The 19,756-nt window shown below is 37.4% G+C and overlaps 1 protein-coding gene across 3 annotated transcripts in view; it reads right to left on the minus strand.

Moving 5' to 3' along the window:
* Window positions 1-12,568: 12,568 nt before the first annotated feature.
* LOC112614681 (zinc finger protein 267) overlaps window positions 12,569-19,756 on the minus strand; it is a 28,753-nt gene continuing 21,565 nt past the window's right edge. For all 3 annotated transcript variants that reach the window (XM_025371379.1, XM_025371380.1, XM_025371378.1), the window contains one exon: window positions 12,569-15,395. In XM_025371379.1, coding sequence (XP_025227164.1) covers window positions 13,390-15,395 — 2,006 coding nt within the window. In that variant the 3' untranslated portion in view covers window positions 12,569-13,389. The remainder of the gene's footprint in view (window positions 15,396-19,756) is intronic.

Below are 19,756 nucleotides of genomic sequence, written 5' to 3' on the forward strand. Positions count from 1 at the left end.
TTCAATTTTTAAAAATAATTTCAATAGGAATGGTACAAGCTCTTTATACATCTAGTAAAATTTTGCTGTGAATCCATCTGGTCCTGGGATTTTTCTGGTGGGTAGGTATTTTCTTACTGATTCAATTTTGTAACACGTTATTGGTCTGTTCAGGGATTCAATTTCTTCCCGGTTCAGCTTGGGAGGTTGTATATTTCCAGGAATGTATCTATTTCTTCTAGGTTTTCTAGCTTGTATGTACAGAAGCTTGTAGTTTTCTCTTAGGGTATTTTGTATTTCTGTGGCATCAGTGGTAATGTCCTTTTCTGATTGTTTATTTGAACCTTTTCTCTTTTTTTTATTTACTCTTCTAGCTGGTAGTCTATCTATCTTATTAATTCTTTCAAATAACCAACTTCTGAATTTATTGATCTATTATATGGGTTTTTAAAATCTCAGTTTCCTTCAGTTCGGATCTGATTTTGGTTATTTCTTGTCTTCTGCTGGCTTTGGGGTTGGTTTATTCCTGTTTCTCTAGTTCCTCCAGTTGTGATGTTAGGTTGTCAATTTCAGATCTTTCTAACTTTTTGATGTGGATGTTTAGTGTATAAGTTTCTCTCTTAACACTGCTTTAGCTGTGTTCCAGAGATTCTTGTATGTTGTATCTTTATAGTTTCAAAGACTTTCATAATTTCTGCTTTAATTTCATTGTTTACCCAAAAGTCATTCAGGAACATGTTGTTTAATTTCCAAGTAATTGTATGATTTTGATCAATGTTCTTAGTGTTAATTTCTATTTTTCTTTCTCTCTGGTCTGTGAGTGTGGTTGGTATGATTTTTTAAAAATTTGATGAAGATTATTTTATGTCTAATTGTGCAGTCAGTCTTACAGTGTGTGTGGCACGTGCAGATAAGAAGAATATGTATTCTGGTGTTTGGGGGTGGAGAGTTCTGTAGATGTCTATTAGGTTCATTTGGTCAAGTATCGAGTTCAGGTCCTGAATACCTTTGTGAGTTTTCTGCCTCAGTGATCTGTCTAATCACTCTGAATTCATTGCTGAAGTCTCCCACTATTACTGTGTGGTTATCTGTTTCTTCACAGTCTCCAAGAATTAGTTTCATGAACCTGGGTGCTCCTGTGATGCGTGAATATATAGTTAGGATAGTTAGGTCTTTTTGTTTGAGTTCTTTACCATTATGTAATGTCCTTCTTTGTCTTTTTTGACCTTTGTTAGTTTGAAGTGTGTTTTGTCTGGAATGAAATAGCAACCCCAGGCTTTTTTCCGTTTGCTTGGTAGATTTTTCTCCATCCCTTTTCTTTGAGCCTACAGGTATCGTTGCATGTGAGATGTTTCCCTCAAAGACAGCATACCATTGGGTCTTGCTTCTTTGTCTTGTTACTCTATGCCTTTTAATTGGGGCATTTAGCTCACTTACATTCAAGGTTAGTATTGATATGCGCAGACTTCATCCTGTTATGGTGTTAGCTGGTTATTATGCAGACTTGTTTGTGTGGTTGCTGTATAGTGTCACTGGTCTATGTACTTAAATGTGTTTCTATAATGGCTGATAACAGTCTTTTATTTCCATATGTAGCACTCCCTTCAGGAACTCTGGTAAGGCAGGTCTGGTGGTAACAAATTTCATTAGTGTTTGCTTGCCTGAAAAGGATCTTATTTCTCCTTCACTTATGAAGCTTAATTTGGCTGGATATAAAATTTTTAGTCAGAAATTATTTTCTTTAAGAATGCTGAATATAGGTTCCCAGTCTCTTCTGTCTTCGTTTTGGTATTTGACATGACACTAGTCTGGTAATTTAATGTGTGTTGTAATTCAGGTACTCACAGGATGAGGTTCTGCATTTGGTTTTCAGCAATCTTGGCCTTGTGGTTACTGGAGATAAGCATCTCCATGGCAGACACAGAAGCTTTAAGGTCATTAACGTGGCATTTGGCATATATTTTTTTTTCTGAGCTCATTCTTTTCTTTCTCCACTTTGTCCACTGACATTACATACAACCAGTCAATATTCATATATTTTTATTTTGACAAAAATGTTTCAAAGTATTTTATGCATGGTTGTCCAGGTTCTTGATTCTAAAAATGCTTCATTAGGGGTATTCGATGGCAGTATTCTGCACCTTTTTTGCCATATCATGACATGTACTATCAATGCTCTTATTACTACTGGAAATAATAGTGTCTGAATTTAATCAAATTATTGAGCCCAATACAGAAACTTCAGAACCAAATAATAAAATTTATCAACGTCATTCCTATAAAACCACTCTTAGTACCAAAATCTGTATTAGCCAAGATTCTTTAGAGAAACAGGGCCAATGGTATATTGTCTAACTTATCTCAAGTTTTCATAACAAGTACCACAAACTGAGTGTATTAAACAGCATACAATTATTTTTCTACAATTCTGGATGCTTTAAGTCCAAGATCAAGGTCCTATTATGCAGGGTTGGTTTCCAGTAACTCCTCTCTTTCTGGCTTATAGGAGGCTCCCTTCTGTGTTCTCATATAGCTTTCCTCTCTGTGTGTGGAGAAAGAGCTTTCTGGTGTCTCTTCCTCTTCTTACAAGGATACCACTCCTACCAGAATAAGGGCTCTCCCTTATGAACTCATTTAACCTTAATATATGTAGTGTATAATTCAATAATATTTATAATACATATTATATGTGTGTATATGTGTGTGTGTATATATATGTGTGTGTATATGTGTGTGTGTGTATATATGTGTGTGTGTGTGTGTGTATATATATATATATACGCTCATTTTATTATGGAGACTGGCAAGTCCAAATCTGCAGTGTGGGCTGAGAAGATCAAGACTGAGATCTGAGAGGGCAATTCCAGTTTTAATTCTGAGAAAAATTTGACATAGTTAATTGTGCAGACAAAGTACAAAAGCGATCTAATGGAGATATTTCTCTTGCTCAGGAAGGCTGGCTTTTTTGTTTTATTTAAACCTTCAGATGACTGGATGAGGCCCCACCCGCAGTATGTAGGACAATCTGCTTACTCAAAGATTACAAACTTAAATGGTTAATGTCATCAAAAAGTAACAGCCCTCCACATTGAAATAAGATTAACCCACAGAACCTTAATTTTAATGCCTGAAAATCGGAGGGGGTGTCAGTGATTTGCTGATGTTGTTATAATGTAATAGAAGGCAGCACACACAGTTTCTTTTCTATATTCTCATGTTTCTCTTGTTTTGTGGTATGGCAACACTGGTGGACTAACACTGGTGAGTTTGTTTGGGTCATGTATTCCATTATGTTCAAGATGATATAGGATATAAGGAATATGTTTTATTACTGATTTGTTGGAAGACTTTCCAGGCAATCTTAAATAAATTAGTTCAGGATGTCAGAAGAATCCTGAGTCAACAAAAAAGTCTGCAAGTAGAAACTTTGCGTCTGGAAAGGACGATGTAGACCCTGTAGTGTGACAAGTCCTCCACTAGATTACTTCAAGGTGTATATCCACTGCTTGAGTGCTGAATGCCAGGTAGTGAGCCAAGGCCACAGGGATCAGCTGAGGAGCAGTTGTTTCTGAGAATGCAAACATCCTAGAGAGTATCTGAGAACATACCAAGGGAGAGTCCCATGATACACACACAGTAGGCCAAGAGCCGTAAAATTAGCTCAAAAGCAGCTTAAAGATGGGAGGTGATGTGGACTCTAAAGCTGTCCTGCTGCCTCCTAGGAGGGTCCCACATGTAAGTCTTAATACACTTATCTACTTGCCAAGCTGGATTGGTCGGGTCATTATTTGGTCTCAGCTCCCTTCCAGATTGTGGGACAGGGAAACATTACAGTCTAAAATTTTTCTTATAACAGACCCATTTCCCGCTGCATTTCTCCACTAACTACAGCTATAAACCTTGAAAATCACACAGGAAGCCTTGAAAGGAGAGCTCTGAAAGGTGGTAGGAAGGAGACAATCTGTTTAAGGACTCCAGAACTGAAGGAATTGTTTTGTGGCAATGTATGTTATTCCCCTAACTCAACTGAGAAAAAAAAGAGACCAACACTTAGTGTTTTTCAGCCCCCCAGATAGCAAAAAAACACAGCCCAAGTAAACTTATTTCTTCCCTGATGGAGGAATTTATCCAACAACAGAAGACCACCTTGGCATGACCTCAGAGTAGAATCGTTCAGAAGTTTGCTAACAATCAAAAGCCAGAGAATTGCCAGAAGAATATTGCCGTAAAGGCTCAATGGTCTCCACATCTTACGGTTCACAATCCCATATAAGTAAAACAATATTTGGACATAAAATACTAATATTCATGACATTATTTAATAACTATATCTGAATTATTTTATTTTTATCATCTTATATGATAGTTCATATACCCAAAAGAGAGAAAAATAATAGAAGAGATTAAAATTTTACTATTTTGTTCTCTTACCACGTGAGATATCCAGTTCATCACCTCTAATGTATGTTCTTCACTCTAAACAATCTATATACTGATAAAAAAGTGTTTCTCCTACATCAGCATGAGCCCTGCCTCTCCAAGGAGACTCTGGAGGGCATTGGTGTTGAGCCTGGACTGGAGAGGACTATGTTTCTCACAGATTGGAGTTAACAAATAAAGTACAAGTTAGTTAAATAAATTTCAGATAATGAATTACAGTATCCAAATACTTATTATTATTATTAGTAGTAGTAGTAGTAGTATTTTTGAAATGGAGTCTCGCTCTGTCGCCCAGGCTGGAGTGCAGTGGCGCAATCTCGGCTCACTGCAAGCTCTGTCTCCCGAGTTCACACCATTCTCCTGCCTCAGCCTCTCGAGTAGCTGGGACTACAGCCACCCGCCACCACGCCTGGCTATTTTTTTTTTTTTTTGTATTTTTAGTAGAGGCGGGATTTCACTGTGTTAGCTAGGATGGTCTCAATCTCCTGACCTTGTGATCTGCCCACCTCGGCCCCACAAAGTGCTGGGATTACAGGCGTGGGCTGCTGCGCCTAGCCCCCAAATACTTTATACTACAGAGTTAGTAGCTGTCTTTCTGCTTTTTAGATATAACTGTGGGTCTGGTAGTTTTACTTGCCGAATCCATCAATGCCACCATGAAATAATCATAGGATCTGAAAACATGATGCAGACCTGGGAGAAAAGCAAAAGAAGAAAAATCCATAGAGGTCATATAGATTGGAACGAGCATGGAGAACTGGGTGCTATCTGGTACCATACAAATATATGTATTTGAATGCACATCTCAGATTGCTCTGAGTAGTGACAGTTTGTCCTTAGGCTGAGTGTGAAGCCCCTGAGTACTCTCAGAGACAGATAATGCAGATCAAGTTCATCTTCCTTATTCTTTCATCTTAGCTTGTTTATGATATTGCAAGCCCGAAAGCATCCATGCAATCATGGAAATGTCAGTTTCGAAAAACATCATCAAGTGAACCAGGAACAAAAAACTAATCATAAAGTCTATGTGCTTAGATCAAATATCTGAAAAATAAATAAATAAATAAGGTCTTCAAAGAAAGAAGCCATTTCCAAAACCAATGTTATTTTGCATTACAGAATGTTACCTTAGACAAAAATAAAGTTTTATAAGACTTATTTCCTCAGTTTTATAATAATATCTATTGCTTAGTGTTGTATTATTATAACCAAGCCCCTTGAGATTTCAGCACCCCAGCGTTTTTAGCGACTGAAATAATGAAATTTCTAGTGAAACCCTTGCTTGCTTGCACAAAAGCCAGCATCCCTTGTTTCTACAATACAATTATAAATGGTTGATATACTGTTCTCTGTCAAGCAGGAGGAGATAATTTTCTTTGTCAAGCACGAGGGTCACAGAAACATTTTGCAGAAGAAATACATGCCTTGAAGGACACTGTTACCAGCTGTTGACACCGAGAAGTCTTGTTGGTCAAGATGTTATCTGAGACTGAAGAAATACACACTTTTCCCCTCAATTCCCTTAAACTCCCCTTTCCTTATCTTCTGGCTGAATAAATAACCCCTGATGGTGCTTTGTTGATGGATTTGAGAAATTTTCTGTCCTACATTCTTACTTTGGCCCCACTGAATAAACGTTCCTCTATCTCCAAGCACCAGTGACACTGTTTGGCCTCAGCTGTACATCAGATTCATGAGCCAGGATTTGGAATTCTACATCATTTTATTAACAATATTATTTTAATAATTACTTGCATTCTTCCTGACATATTTAAGTGTAGCTATATAATCACAAAATATCCTGTTTTATTAGTATAACAATCAAAAGCATATTCCTCATCAATTTTACCATACTTTATAAACAGCATTGAAAAACATATGACTGCTCATCAACAGCACGAAGCGATTATGAGAGTTGCAAATTACCTGGTTTGGTGAAGAAAAGGTTTTTTTCATTCAGTGGCAATAGTGGCAACCCAAGACACACAGCTAGCAATATCAGAAAAGGGAATTGCCCTTCCTGGCTAATAACAGTTTTATTAAATATTTGTGTAAAATGCACAAATGGCAAGATAAGAATTAGGATATTTCAGATGTCGTCAAAAAACTGAAATGCATATACTATTCATTAAACAGAGTAAGATACATCGGAAATCATGGATACTCCCAATCTGAAGACATTTTATTCTCAGCTCATGTGAGAAAAAACATGAGTCAGAGAAGGCAGCTGCAGAGGTAGGAGATAGAAAAACACTGGACACAAATCCTGAGCTACAAATTATTGGAAACTTTAAAAATCCTGTCTGCCAGTGCATGTTTCTGACCACAAAACCCAAAAAGATGAGGAAAATAGAACACTTTTTCTTCCTAAAAGATTTAAAGGTCTTTTAACCTCATATTTTGGTGTATCACAGTAACAAGATTATAGTACTATGAACTACATCAAATATTGCATCAGGAATGAAATGGAGGGTATGTCCTCTGTGCCCAGCAACACTGATTAAAATTAGTCAAGACCCATGTTCTCAGACACTCAATGTTCTCTCCTTGACTCTGTGGCCAAACCGTTTATGAGAAACCCAAAAGAGGAATATGTTTTTGAGATTTCTTTCACAAGATGGTGACTATAGTTGTATCAACCTAAGATAATCAAAAAGATTAGAAAGTAAGTTTAAAAGACTTTATTTAAATACAAACACTTAGGATAGGTTGCCTAGAAAAGCACAGCTTTTAAAGAATGGAAGTCAGTGTTCCAAAGTGTAGAATTTTAAGATCATTTAGATAAACAAAATTCCAGAAAGTTTAACAGAATTTTAACATCTTTCTATGTGAGGTTTAATGTACAGTTATAATATTTTGATTAGATAAGCTGGTCAATTTTTTGGAAAATATACATTTAACATTCTAAACAAGGCAGGTTCTGGTGTCCCTGAAAGTGGTAGTTTTGATGTTAATGCTTGTTCACACTTATAGATTCTGCATTGACCACTAGAAGCCCCTCACACAATGGCAGCAGGTCAATGAACAAGATCTAAAAGATTCTACAGGCCCCACCCTGAGCCATCCTCCTGCTTTATAGGGTCTATATTGATCTCTCATGATACAAGAAAGGTCTGCCCTGGACTTTCTGTAATCCTCAGACTGAAGGCTGGCCCTGTTTTATGAATCTCAGGGGGAGGCAAATTCCCCTTGTGTGCAAATTCTATGAGGGATCGCATGTGTTCTGTATTCTTGGGTTTTACAGCAAGAAGAGACAAGTTGGAGAAGAGATTCCTCCCAGGAAGGCTGCTATAGAGCATTCTGAAGAGCCCCAGATCCTGCATTCAAAATTTAGTGGTGCAGATTTAGGTCCCCAGAGAGACAGGGAAGTGGAAGAGGCCAACTCAATGCACATGTACATGTCTGATTGGGCTTCCAGGCCCCAAGTTCTCTGAATTCATTTCTGTTATAAAGTCACCAGGTGCACTGAAAGACAGGGCTGGAACTGATGATTGCCACTTTATGAGGTTATTTTATTACAAATCTTTTCTAACTGTGCCCCAGACGAAACTGCAGAGCTCAAAATAGGCAGCGAGATCATACTGCATTCAGATTTTGAGGGCAGGCAAGATCTTCACTGAACTATTGTGGCTTGGGGGAAGAAAGCCTGTGAGAAAATTTGATGGGTATCTGCCAAAGTCCCTTCTAGTACGAAGCCTGATCTTTTATGTTTATATTTGATCTTGTAATTCTGAACAGTGCTTGGGAAATATAATTAAAACAACATTGCCTCCCAACCTAGAATGCCTCTCCACAAAGGTAGAAAAGAGATAAAACTGTTTTAAAACTCAAACCAGAATGTGATGTACATCAGAAGCAAAACATGTAGTGTTTAAACATCACAGTCTGGTTTAATTGAGTTATAAAACATACATGTTGTCAAGATTAATAGCCCCCAAGCAGGAAAATTTGACAGCACCATTTGGCAGTTTATCCTAAATTCACCTGGTAACGAGAAAGATGATCTAGGTTTGATAATTGGCTTTATTAAAAGGAAAAATAGGCCAGGCGCGGTGGCTCATGCCTGTAATCTCAGCACTTTGGAAGGCCGAGGTGTGCGGATCACAAGGTCAGGAGATCGAGACCATCCTGGCTAACACGGTGAAACCCCGTCTGTACTTAAAATACAAAAAATTAGCCGGGCGCCTGCAGTCCCAGCTACTCAGGAGGCTGAGGCAGGAGAATGGCCTGAACCCAGAAGGCGGAGCTTGCAGTGAGCCCAGACTGCACCACTGCACTCCAGCCTGGGCGACAGAGCGAGACTCCGTCTCAAAATAAAAAAAAAAAAAAAGGGAAAAATAAACTAACCTTTGTGACAGAAAATTGTTTTGCAACTTGGAACTAAGTGCCTGATTAAATTAGGCTCCTATCTTACTGCAAAATTGTGAGATAGGGTACTATCTTTTTTCATATTTACATTTCAAATACATTGTTCCCAGGTCCTGGAGAAAAGCATTCCTGAATTGGTTTTTTTTGTTTTTACAAAGAGCAGCAAACCAGCCAGCTAAATGTCAGAAAGTTGCACATTTTGGAGATGGATTTAGTTGGATAGGTGGGCTTTTAAACTTAGTTTATTAATTAGATTACTGGCTTCAGGGTAGAGCCACTTAATTAATAAAGAAAGGAAGCATGCAGTTTTTAAGGCTTAATATTTAAATATGTGCAAAGCATTAACAGCTGGAAGGCATAACACTTAGATCCTCCCAAATCAAGAATCCCATTTTAACACTGAATTCTGAGCCCCCAAAAGAAAGGAAATGCCAGAGGACTGGGCAGTTCAATGATCCCACAGTGCACCTCAGTAGAAGGACATTCCTTTGAGGTTGGTGGGCGATCCTATGCCAGTTAGCACACACTGTGATTACTGCATCCCGCATGGGTGTCTTACCCCTCAGTGGGGGTGGCTGGGGGGTGTTTCTGTAGCCTCTACGTTCTAAACCATGCTTTTTCTATCCAAACACCCAAAGAAATAAGCAACTCTCTAGAGTAATAAACATCTGCTATAAGTGACTGCTGTCAGCCCTCTAAAACCATAGCTCTTGCCAGTGACTCACCAGCAATTACATCCACCTAGTCAAGTTCTCTCATAGTACAGTGTAATCTCTGGTATCCCCCAAAGTCAAGGAGATGAAGTAATGCAATACAAAAAAGAGCAGAGTGCTAGACCTGCGAGGAATCTCTCTGCTGACAACTGAGGGCCTCATGAGAAAAGCAGTTTCCTCCCAAAAGGAGGAGACTGTGCCAACTTTTCTGTTTTCTGTGATTCTAGGCTAGAATTGTTAGAATTCTTTTTTTTTTTTTTTTTTTTAAGTCCCCTCATGTGACATTTGGAGTGGCAAGAGGAAGGACAGGCAGAAGTAAACGGAGAAACAGAATTCATTTGACTGTTTGTATTACAGAGAGAGGAGATCTTAAAACCATGCATATGTGTATGCACATAGAGTAAATATCAGTTTTTATTAAGTCAACTTTTGACTATAGAGCTCTTTAAAAATCCTTTTCCTAACTGTAATTCCTACTCAAGCCATTATACTTTGGCTGCTAGCTGGACCTCTGTAGCCAAATGAGCAGCCATTACACCTTAGTCGCTGTTCAACACCCTTCCTCACTGCAGTGTGATAGACAGCTTTCAGATAACAATCATGCTAAATCTGCCAGAAGTATCCTATCTTGAATAAAGGCCAGGTAAAGCCAAACCTGTGGCCGGGCGCAGTGGCTCGCACCTGTAATCCCAACACTTTGGGAGGCTGAAGTGGGCAGATCACCTGAAGTCAGGAGCTCAAGAACAGCCTGGCCAACATGGCAGAACCCTGTCTCTACTAAAAATATATAAATTAGCCAGGTGTGGTTGCAGGCGCCTATAATCCCAGCTACTCGGGAGGCTGAGGCAGGAAAATAGCTTGAGCCTGGGAGGCAGAGATTGCAGTGAGCCGAGACTGCACCACTGCACTCCAGCCTGGGCAACTGAGCGAGACTCTGTCTCAAAAAAAAAAAAAAAAAAAAAAAAAAGCCAAACCTGCTGGATTCCTTTCCAAGGGGGCTGGCACCCTTGCTCACAAAATGTTTATGGTTGAGACACAGAGTTAATGATGTTAATCAACTAAATAAGAACTCAAAACTTATGAAAATGTCCCAGTACTTTAAGAAAAAGCATTATTAAGTATGTTTTGCTTTAAAGATAGTACACTCATAAATTCTTGCTGAAATCAATAGTAACATAGAAAAGTAACAATACTAATAGCCTGTCACAAGCTGATTACAAGTCTCTGTATAAAGTATACCATTCTTAATAACCTATATAACCATTTGAAATGGGTGCATTTCTCTTCTTGCTTTCTGAGGAAGGCCTACTCTAACAGAGGAACTTTCAATAAACGATCTCTTCTCATTGCAAGGCATTCCTCTTCTTGCTTTCTGAGGATGCCCTACTCTGTAACTGAGTAGTCTCTAATAAACCATTATAACTTTACCATACTTTGCAGCTCACCAAGAATTCTTTCCTGTGTGAGATTCAAGAACCCACTCTTGGGGTCTGGGACAAGATCATCACATCTCTTCTAGTGACTCTGCCAGGACTTCAATGAGGTGAAGTCCCAACTCAAACAAATGAGATCCCAACCCAAAGGAAACAGACTCTGCAGCACCAATTGGCTGACACAAATTCTAATTGTAAACTTTCAACAAATAAACCCATATGACCTTCACCTAGTTTACAAACAGAACATTTTCATCATCTTCAGAAAATTCACTTGTGTTTTGTCCCAAACATCTATCTTTTCTTCCTCAACCAGAGGCTATTAATGCGTTGATTTATTTCACCATAGGTTTATTTTGCCTGAAATAATGCAACACATAAATACACAAAACACAATTTTATGTCTAGCTTTTTTCACTTAGTAGGTCTATGAGATTCATGTAGGGCGTGAGCTTTAGTTCTTTGTTTCTTTGTATGGCTGAGTTGCATTATGTTATATGAATGCTATGCAATTAATTCAAACCACTGCTTTAACCCAACATCTTTTTGTGAACTACTTACAAACTGGCTCTCAAATGAATGTAAAACATTTGCTGCTAAGTTGTGGCCTTTCAGTCTTACCTGCCTTATCTAATCATTATCAAGACAGTCACTATGAGAAAACTATTCTCTAAATTATTGAAAGTTTAAGTCCTCCAACAAAAGGAATATTAGGGAAGACATTTCACTGTTAACCCATAGTATATTATTTCCATCTGTTAACCACAATCTTAGATAAGATAGAATAGTTTAACACTGGTGTCAGTGCAACATTTCATTCATTGTACATCAGTGTTAAAATACGAAAAACCAACTAATTTTAATAAAAGAAATTAAGTTCACCCATAGTCTAAACCATTTTAAAATCCACTATATTCTTCCTGGTCAAAATACAGTTACAAGTACTCAAGAAACATTCCTTTTTTCCAATATACTAATCCTGCAGTTCTGTTTGCTACGTTTTTTTTTTTTAAGTGAGGCTAATTATTTAGTGAATGTTGATAGGAATTATCTTCACATTTCTCTGATATAGGTGAAGATGTTATTCTCCTCACATCAAATACTCAACTCTTTCACTATGTCTTCTATCACATCAAATAATACTAGACTCCTACTTTATTCTGTTTTAAAGATATGTCAGTACTTCAACTCAGTGGTCCTAACCTTTTTGGCACCAGGGACTGGTTTCGTGGAAGACAATTTTTCTACAAACTGGCAAGGAGAGAGATGGTTTTGAGATGAAAATGTTCTGCCTCAGATCATCAGGCATTAGTTGGAGTCTCCTAAGGAGCACACAATCTAGATCCCTCACATGCACAATTCACAATAGGGTTTACGAAAATCTAATGCCACCACTCAGCTGAGAGGTGGCAGAGCTCATGTGGTAATGCTTGCTCACCCACCACTCATGTCCTGCTGTGCAGCTCAGTTTCTAACTGGCCACAGACCAGTAACCGGTTTACAGCCTGGGACTGGGGACCTCTGCTTTAAATGAAGTCTCTTTTTTTTTTAAACTTATGGAGGAATTGGTGAAGTAATTTCAAAAATCCAGAATATCCCTCTTACTTTAATATAGAAAAATGCTCTAAACACGTATATGTTTACATGCATTACTTTATTCAAACACAAAGAGCATATTTTTTTAAATTTTCCTGTGTTTTACATTTGGCATTAAACTTCCATGAAAAATGTTGATATTAATTATTTTCACCTAACTTAGAAGGACCTCACATTGCTCTGATGCAGAAAAAAAAAAAAAAAGAACATATATTTTCACATGAACACCATGGATTAAGGAAAAGCAGCAACAGATTTGAAAGCTGAATTATATAAATAATATTTGCTCTTCAAAAACCTCAAATACTGTAAATACAAATGAAGTATCTATGAAATATACCTGTCAAAACATCAATGTTCTTGCTACTTTAAAACATATAAGCAAATAAATTATCTAATTATTTTGCCTTTAGATTCTGTATAAATTTATTTAGTATAAAGGCTGAAAGTGTCTGTGCTTTAGTCCTTTCTCACATAAATTCTGACACATTTAGACTTCATTTTTTATTAAATACTTCCTCACATTTATTGCATCTACAAACTTTCTTTTTCTATGAACCCCTAGGTGACTCATAAGTTTGATATTTTGAATAAAGCGTTTCACATTTTTACATCTATAGTGTTTCTCTAGTATGGGTTACCTTGAGTAAGGGTTGAGCACAGTTTAAATAATTTGCCACATTTTTAATATTTGTATGGATTTTTTTCAGTTTATATTCTCTGCTGTTGTGTAAAGCTTGAAAAATGGTTAAAGGTTATGCCACATTCTTAACATCTGTAGGGTTTCAGTCCCATATAAATTATCTGATGCACAATAAGACATGGATAACAAGTAAAAATCTGCTCCATGTTTTACATTTTCAAAGTTTTTCTCTAGTATGACTTCTCTGATGTGTAATGAGGTATGACCTAGAGTTAAAGGCTTTGCCACATTCTTCACATTTGTAGGGTCTCTCTCCACTATGACTTCTCCGATGTGTAGTGAGGTATGACCTATAGCTGAAGGCTTTACCACATTCATCACATTTGTAGGGTCTCTCTCCAGTATGACTTCTCCGATGTGTAGTGAGGTATGACCTAGAGTTGAAGGCTTTCCCACATTCTTCACATTTGTAGGGTCTCTCTCCAGTATGACTTCTCTGATGTGTAGTGAGGTATGACCTATAGTTGAAGGCTTTGCCACATTCTTCACATTTGTAGGGTCTCTGGCCAGTATGAATTCTCTGATGCTGAATAACATCTGAACTATAACTAAAGGCTTTGCCACATTCTTTACATGTATACGGTTTCTCTCCAGTATGAGTTCGCCGATGCACAGTAAGACCTGAGGAGTCACTAAAAGATTTGCTACATGCTTTACATTTATATGGTTTTTCTCCAGTATGAATTCGATGATGTCGAATAAGGTGTGAACTATAAGGAAAGGCTTTGCCGCATTCTTTACATTTATAGGGTTTCTCTCCAGTATGAATTCTCTCATGCACAATAAGATTTGAGAAACAAGTAAAAGGTTTGGCACATACCTTACATTTGTAAAGATTCTCTCCAGTATGAATTTTCCGATGTTGAGTAAGGCAAGAACTACGGCTAAAGACTTTGCCACATTCTTTACATTTATAAGGCTTCTCTCCAGTATGAACTCTCTGATGCATAATAAGATTTGAAGAACGAGCATAAGATTTGCTACATACTTTACATTTGTAAAGTTTTTCTCCCGTATGAGTTGTCTGATGTTGAGTAAGGCATGAACTACGGTTAAAAGCTTTTCCACATTCTTTACATTTATAAGGTTTCTCTCCAGTATGAATTCGCTTATGTTTAGTAAGGTATGAACTACAGCGAAAGGCTTTGCCACATTCTTTACATTTGTATGGTTTCTCTCCAGTGTGAATTCTCTGATGCACAATAAGATTGGAGGAACGAGTAAAAGATTTGCTACATGCTTTACATTTGTAAAGGTTTTCTCCAGTATCAATTTGCTGCTGTTTGGTAAGGTATAAACTACAGTTAAGGTTAAAGACTTTGCCACATTCTTTCCATTTATAAGGTTTCTCTTCGGTAGGAATGATCTGATGTTGAGTAAGGTGCAAACTATGGTTAAAGCTATCCCCACATTTTTCACATTTGTATGGTTTCTCTTCATTATGGATTATCTGCTTTCTAAGATTTGATGACTGACTAAGGTCTTTATCATATTTACTACATCTATATGAGTTTTCTCTGATATGGATGGTCTGATGTTGAATATGTTTTAATGACTGGGCACAAACTTCTACACATTTATTAAATTTGTAAGACTGTTCTTGCTTCTCTTGCCCATGCATACTCTGAAGAAAGACTTTCTCAAATTCTTTACATTTGCATTGTTTTTCTAGAAAGCAATTTTCCTGATGATTTTTAGGGCTTGAGCTTTGGTTCAAGGTTTTTTCAGAATTATTGCAATGATAATTTTTCTCTCCAATAAAAACATCTCGGTACCTACTTAGAGTAGAGACCTGCCTAAATAACTCTGAAGTTTTATCATGTATGTGATGTTTTCCCCAAATATCTATTTCCTCTTGTTGATTAAACAATGATGAATGAGTAAAGACCTTCCTATATTGATCAAAGTTATAGCTTTTGGCACAAGAAGAAAGTATTTGTTGGTGAAACAAACTTTCAACAGAGGACTCATCAAATTGATCATATTTAAAAGTCTTTTCATCATAACATCCATTGTGCCCATCACACTCCTCCCTTTTCCACCTTTTTCTTAAATGTAAATTCTCAAGATCACAGTTCCCATGTCTCCTTGATATCACTTTTTGGAATGAAGCTTCTGTGCATTGCTCTGTCAACAGGTCCTTGTTATAATGCGAAAACACATCTGAAAGATATAAAAATTTTAAGAATTCTAATTACTAGATTCAGATACATATATTTTACAAATCTAATACACAAAATTATGCTAAGTTGAGAATACAACAGTTGAGTGAAAAACCTGAGGCCCTGTTTTCTCAATTGATATACAAACTTTACTACAATAACTTTACAACAATAAAGTGGCATGTGAACTACTAAGACACCAACAGTGGAGAAAAGGGAGTGTTTGTGCCACCTGCCCTTGCCCCTCAGCAGCATCTGCATGGCGGGGAGAAATCTGTTAATTTGGGAGACGGAGAACACAGTGACTAGGGGACTACAATGAACCCAGTGCTGCCCTATCACAGCAGAGACCTGGCAGGATTCATCACCTTCTGACTTAGGAGCTGCTGGTCTCTGAATAACCAACAGTGGTACCCCAATAACACATCATGAACACTGGACTCTGAGATGTCCTGGCTTCGGGTATGACCCAGAACATCTCCCACTATGATGGGTATAGTGAAAGACACCTTCTGTTTGAGCAAAGCAGAGGAAAAAGTAAATGGGATTCTGTCTTGCACCTGAGGTACCAGCTTGGCCACAGTGGGGTAGAGCACCAAGCATACTCTTAGGGTCCCTTAGTCAACATTTCTGGACCTGCCCTGCACCAAACAGTAAGTCCCAGATGTGGAAGCAGCCATCACAAGCTAACTGAAGAGTGCTTGGGCATTGGGTAAACATCAGTGATAGCCCAGTGAAAACCCCTGTGGGCTGGTGGTGGTGGCAGACACAATATGAGGCTCCTCTGCCTGCAGAAAGGGGAGGGAGGAGAGGGAAGGATGTTGTCTTGTGATTTGAATGCCAGCTTATCTGTAGTGGAATAGAACACGAGATAAACAAGGCTTCTGACTTCAGTACCTGGCTCCCACACAATCTCTCTGGACCTACCTGGGGCCAAAAGGAACTTACTGCCCTGAGGAGACACATACCTGGCTGGTTACCACCTGCTGATTGTAGAGGCCTAAGGTCTTGAGTAAACTTAGGTAGTAGCCAGGCAGTAATTACACTGGGCCTTGGGTGAGACCCAGTGCTGTGCTCACTTCAGGTCTAAATTAGCACAGTCCCAGTGGTAGGGGTAAGAGGGAAGCTTGTGTCATCCCACCCCAGCTCCAGGTAGCTCAGCATAGAGAAAGAAATTCCATTTGTCTGGAAGAAACTAAGGGAACAGAACAAGAGTCTCTGTGCTTGGTAATTCAGATAATTCATCGATTTTAACCAAGACCAACAACATGGTACCTCTACGAGTCTGCAAGAGGAACATTATTGAGTTTGAGATCCAAGTACTTTCAAATTCTGGAAAGCCTTCCTAACAAGGGTGGACATAAAACCCAAACTGTGAAGGCTACAATAAATGCCTAACTCTTCAATGCCCAGACACAGATGAACATCTACACATTAAGACCATCCAGTAAAATATGGCCTAACAAACTGAATAAGGCACAAGATACCAATCCTGGAGAAACAAAGTAAGTAACTTTTCAGACAGATAATTCAAAATAGTTGTGTTGAGGAAATAAATTCAAGATAAAATAGAGAAGGAATTCAGATTCTCGCAGGTAAATTGAACAAAAAGATTGAAATGATTAAAAGGAATCAAGCAGAAATTGAAGTTATGGAAGGTGAAAGGCATATCTCACATGGCAGCAGACAAGAGAAGAGAGCTTGTGCAGGAAACTCTCCTTTATAAAACCATCAGATCTCGTGAGACTTATTCACTATCATGAGAATAGCACAGGAAAGACGTGCCCCATCATTCAATTACCTCCCACTGGGTCCCTCCCACAACACATGGGAATTGTGGGAGCTACAATTCAAGATGAGATTTGGGTGGGGACACAGCCAAACCATATCAAATGCTAATGAAAAACACAAAAAAAGTTAAAAGTATAAATGTTACTGGAAATGGTAAATACACAGTGAAATTCAGAATACACTAATACTGTAACACTAGTGTACAAATCACTTTTAACTCTCATATAAAAGCTACAAAGTAAAAGCATTAAAATAAGTATAGCTACAATAATTTGTTAATGAATACAAAGTATAAAAAGTTACAAAGTATAATATATATAGTAATAAAATGTGTGAAAGGGAGAAAAACTGTCGAGTTTTTTTCCACGGATAGATGTTAAATTGTTATCATCTTAAACTAGACCTTTACAAATATAAGATATTTTATCTAAGTCTCATGATAACCTCTAGGAAAAAACTGTAGTAGATACACAAATGGAAAAAGCCATCAAAACATAAAAACAACAAAAACAAATCCAAAAATTAACAGAAGACAGCATGAGAAAAAAAGAAACTATAAAACAGAAAACAACAAAACTATAATAGTGAGTCCTTATGTATCAATAATTACTTTATATATAAAGAGATTAAATTATCCAATAAACAGATACTGGTATAGACTGAATGTCACCTCCAAAATTTTAGGGTAAAATTTAATAGCCATTGTGATGGAATTAAAAGGTGGGATCTTTAAGAAGCGGTTAGGCCACTGGGACTCAGCCCTGATGAATTAATTCATGTCCTTATGGCAGTGTGTTAGTTATCACAAAAGTGACTCTGTTGTAAAAGGGAGCTTTCTTCTTCTCCCTCAGGTCTTTGGCCATGTTATTATGCTGCAAAAATGCTTTCACCAGATAATAGTGTCATTTTCTTTGCCTTCCAAGCTCCTGGAATCATGAGCCAAATAAACTTCCATTGTTTATAAATTAGCCAATCTATGGTATTCCATTACAGAAAACAAAACAGACCAGAATAAACAGAGTGGCTAAATGAATTTGTTAAACTAACAGTATGCTGCTTACAAGAGATTCACTTTTGAATTAAGGACAAACAAAAACTTAAAGAATAGAAACCATATTGCATGCAAACCACCACCAAGAGTCAGGAGTGGTTGTTGGTTGTATTAGACAAAACAGACTTACATGCAAAAATCTGTCACAAGAGGAAAGGAGTTCACTACATGATGATAAAGAAGTTAATCTGTTAAGAGGATATAGAAATTAAAATTATGTATGCACCCAACACTGGGTGAGAAAATAAAATGCAGTAACAGGGAATTTCAATGTCCTACTTACAACAAAGCATGGAATATTTAGAGAGAAAACTAATAAAAAAAAGAGTTCACCTGAATAACACTATAAACTAAATAGACAATATTTTATCAAACAGTATGAGAATACACATTGTTCTCAAGAATACGTGGGATATTCTCCAGGATAGATCATATGTTAAACCAAAAATAGAAAACAAGTTTTTAAAATTTAAGATTAAAATTATATCAAGTTTTTTATCACAATGGTGTAAAACTAGAAAATCAACAGCAGGAAGAAAACTAGAAAGCTCACAAATGTGTGTGATACAGTGCGAATGTTTTGTCTCCCACCACAAAACTCACATTGAAAAGTAATCCCCAGTGTTCAAGGTGGAACCTAATATGGGGTGTTTGAATAATAGGGGCAGATCCCTCAAGTATTCTTTGGATCTGTCCCAGATCTTACGAGATCTGGTTGCTTAAAAGTATGTAGCACCTCCCAACTCAGTCCCGTGCTCCTGCTCTTGCCATGTGACTGCCTGTTCTTCCTTTCCCAGTTCCCCTGATTGCAAACTTCCTGAGGCCCTCGCCAGAAGCCAAGCAGATGCTGGTGCCATGCTTCTGTACAGCCTGCAGAATTGTAGGCCAATTAAATCTTCTTTCTTTATAGAATGGACTAATACAGTGTTGACATTAAACAACATGCTTCTGAACAACCATGAAATCAAAAGGGAAATAAAAAATTATCTTGATACAAATGAAATTGGAAATGCCAAGAAACCAAAACTTCTGAGATGTAACAAAAGCAGTTCTAAGACAGAAGTATAAAGTGATAAAGTTCTACAATAAGGAAAACAAAGATCTTAAGCAATCTAACTGTAATCCACAAGGAGCTTGATCAAGAAGAACAAAATAATCCCAATGTTGGCATAATTATGGAAATAATAAGGATTAAAGCAAAAAGAAAATAGAGACCAGAAAAATAAAAAATATCAAAAAACTAAGAGTTGAGTCTTTAAAAAAAAAAAAAAATGAACAAACTTTTCCTAGATTATCCAAGGGAAAAAAAGAGAGGGGACTCAAAAAGTTATTAATGAAAAAGTAGTCCTTCCAGCTAGTATCACAGAAAGAGAAAAAATAAACTATTATGAACAATTACATAACAACAAAAGATAACTTGGAAGAAATTGATTCTCAGAAAGAACACCACACTGTGAAGAAACAGAAACACCCAAAAGACTAATAATGAGAAAGAAGACAGAAGTACTCAGAAATCTCCC

Source organism: Theropithecus gelada, chromosome 20 (assembly GCF_003255815.1).
Source record: "Theropithecus gelada isolate Dixy chromosome 20, Tgel_1.0, whole genome shotgun sequence".
Lineage (NCBI taxonomy): Eukaryota > Metazoa > Chordata > Mammalia > Primates > Cercopithecidae > Theropithecus > Theropithecus gelada.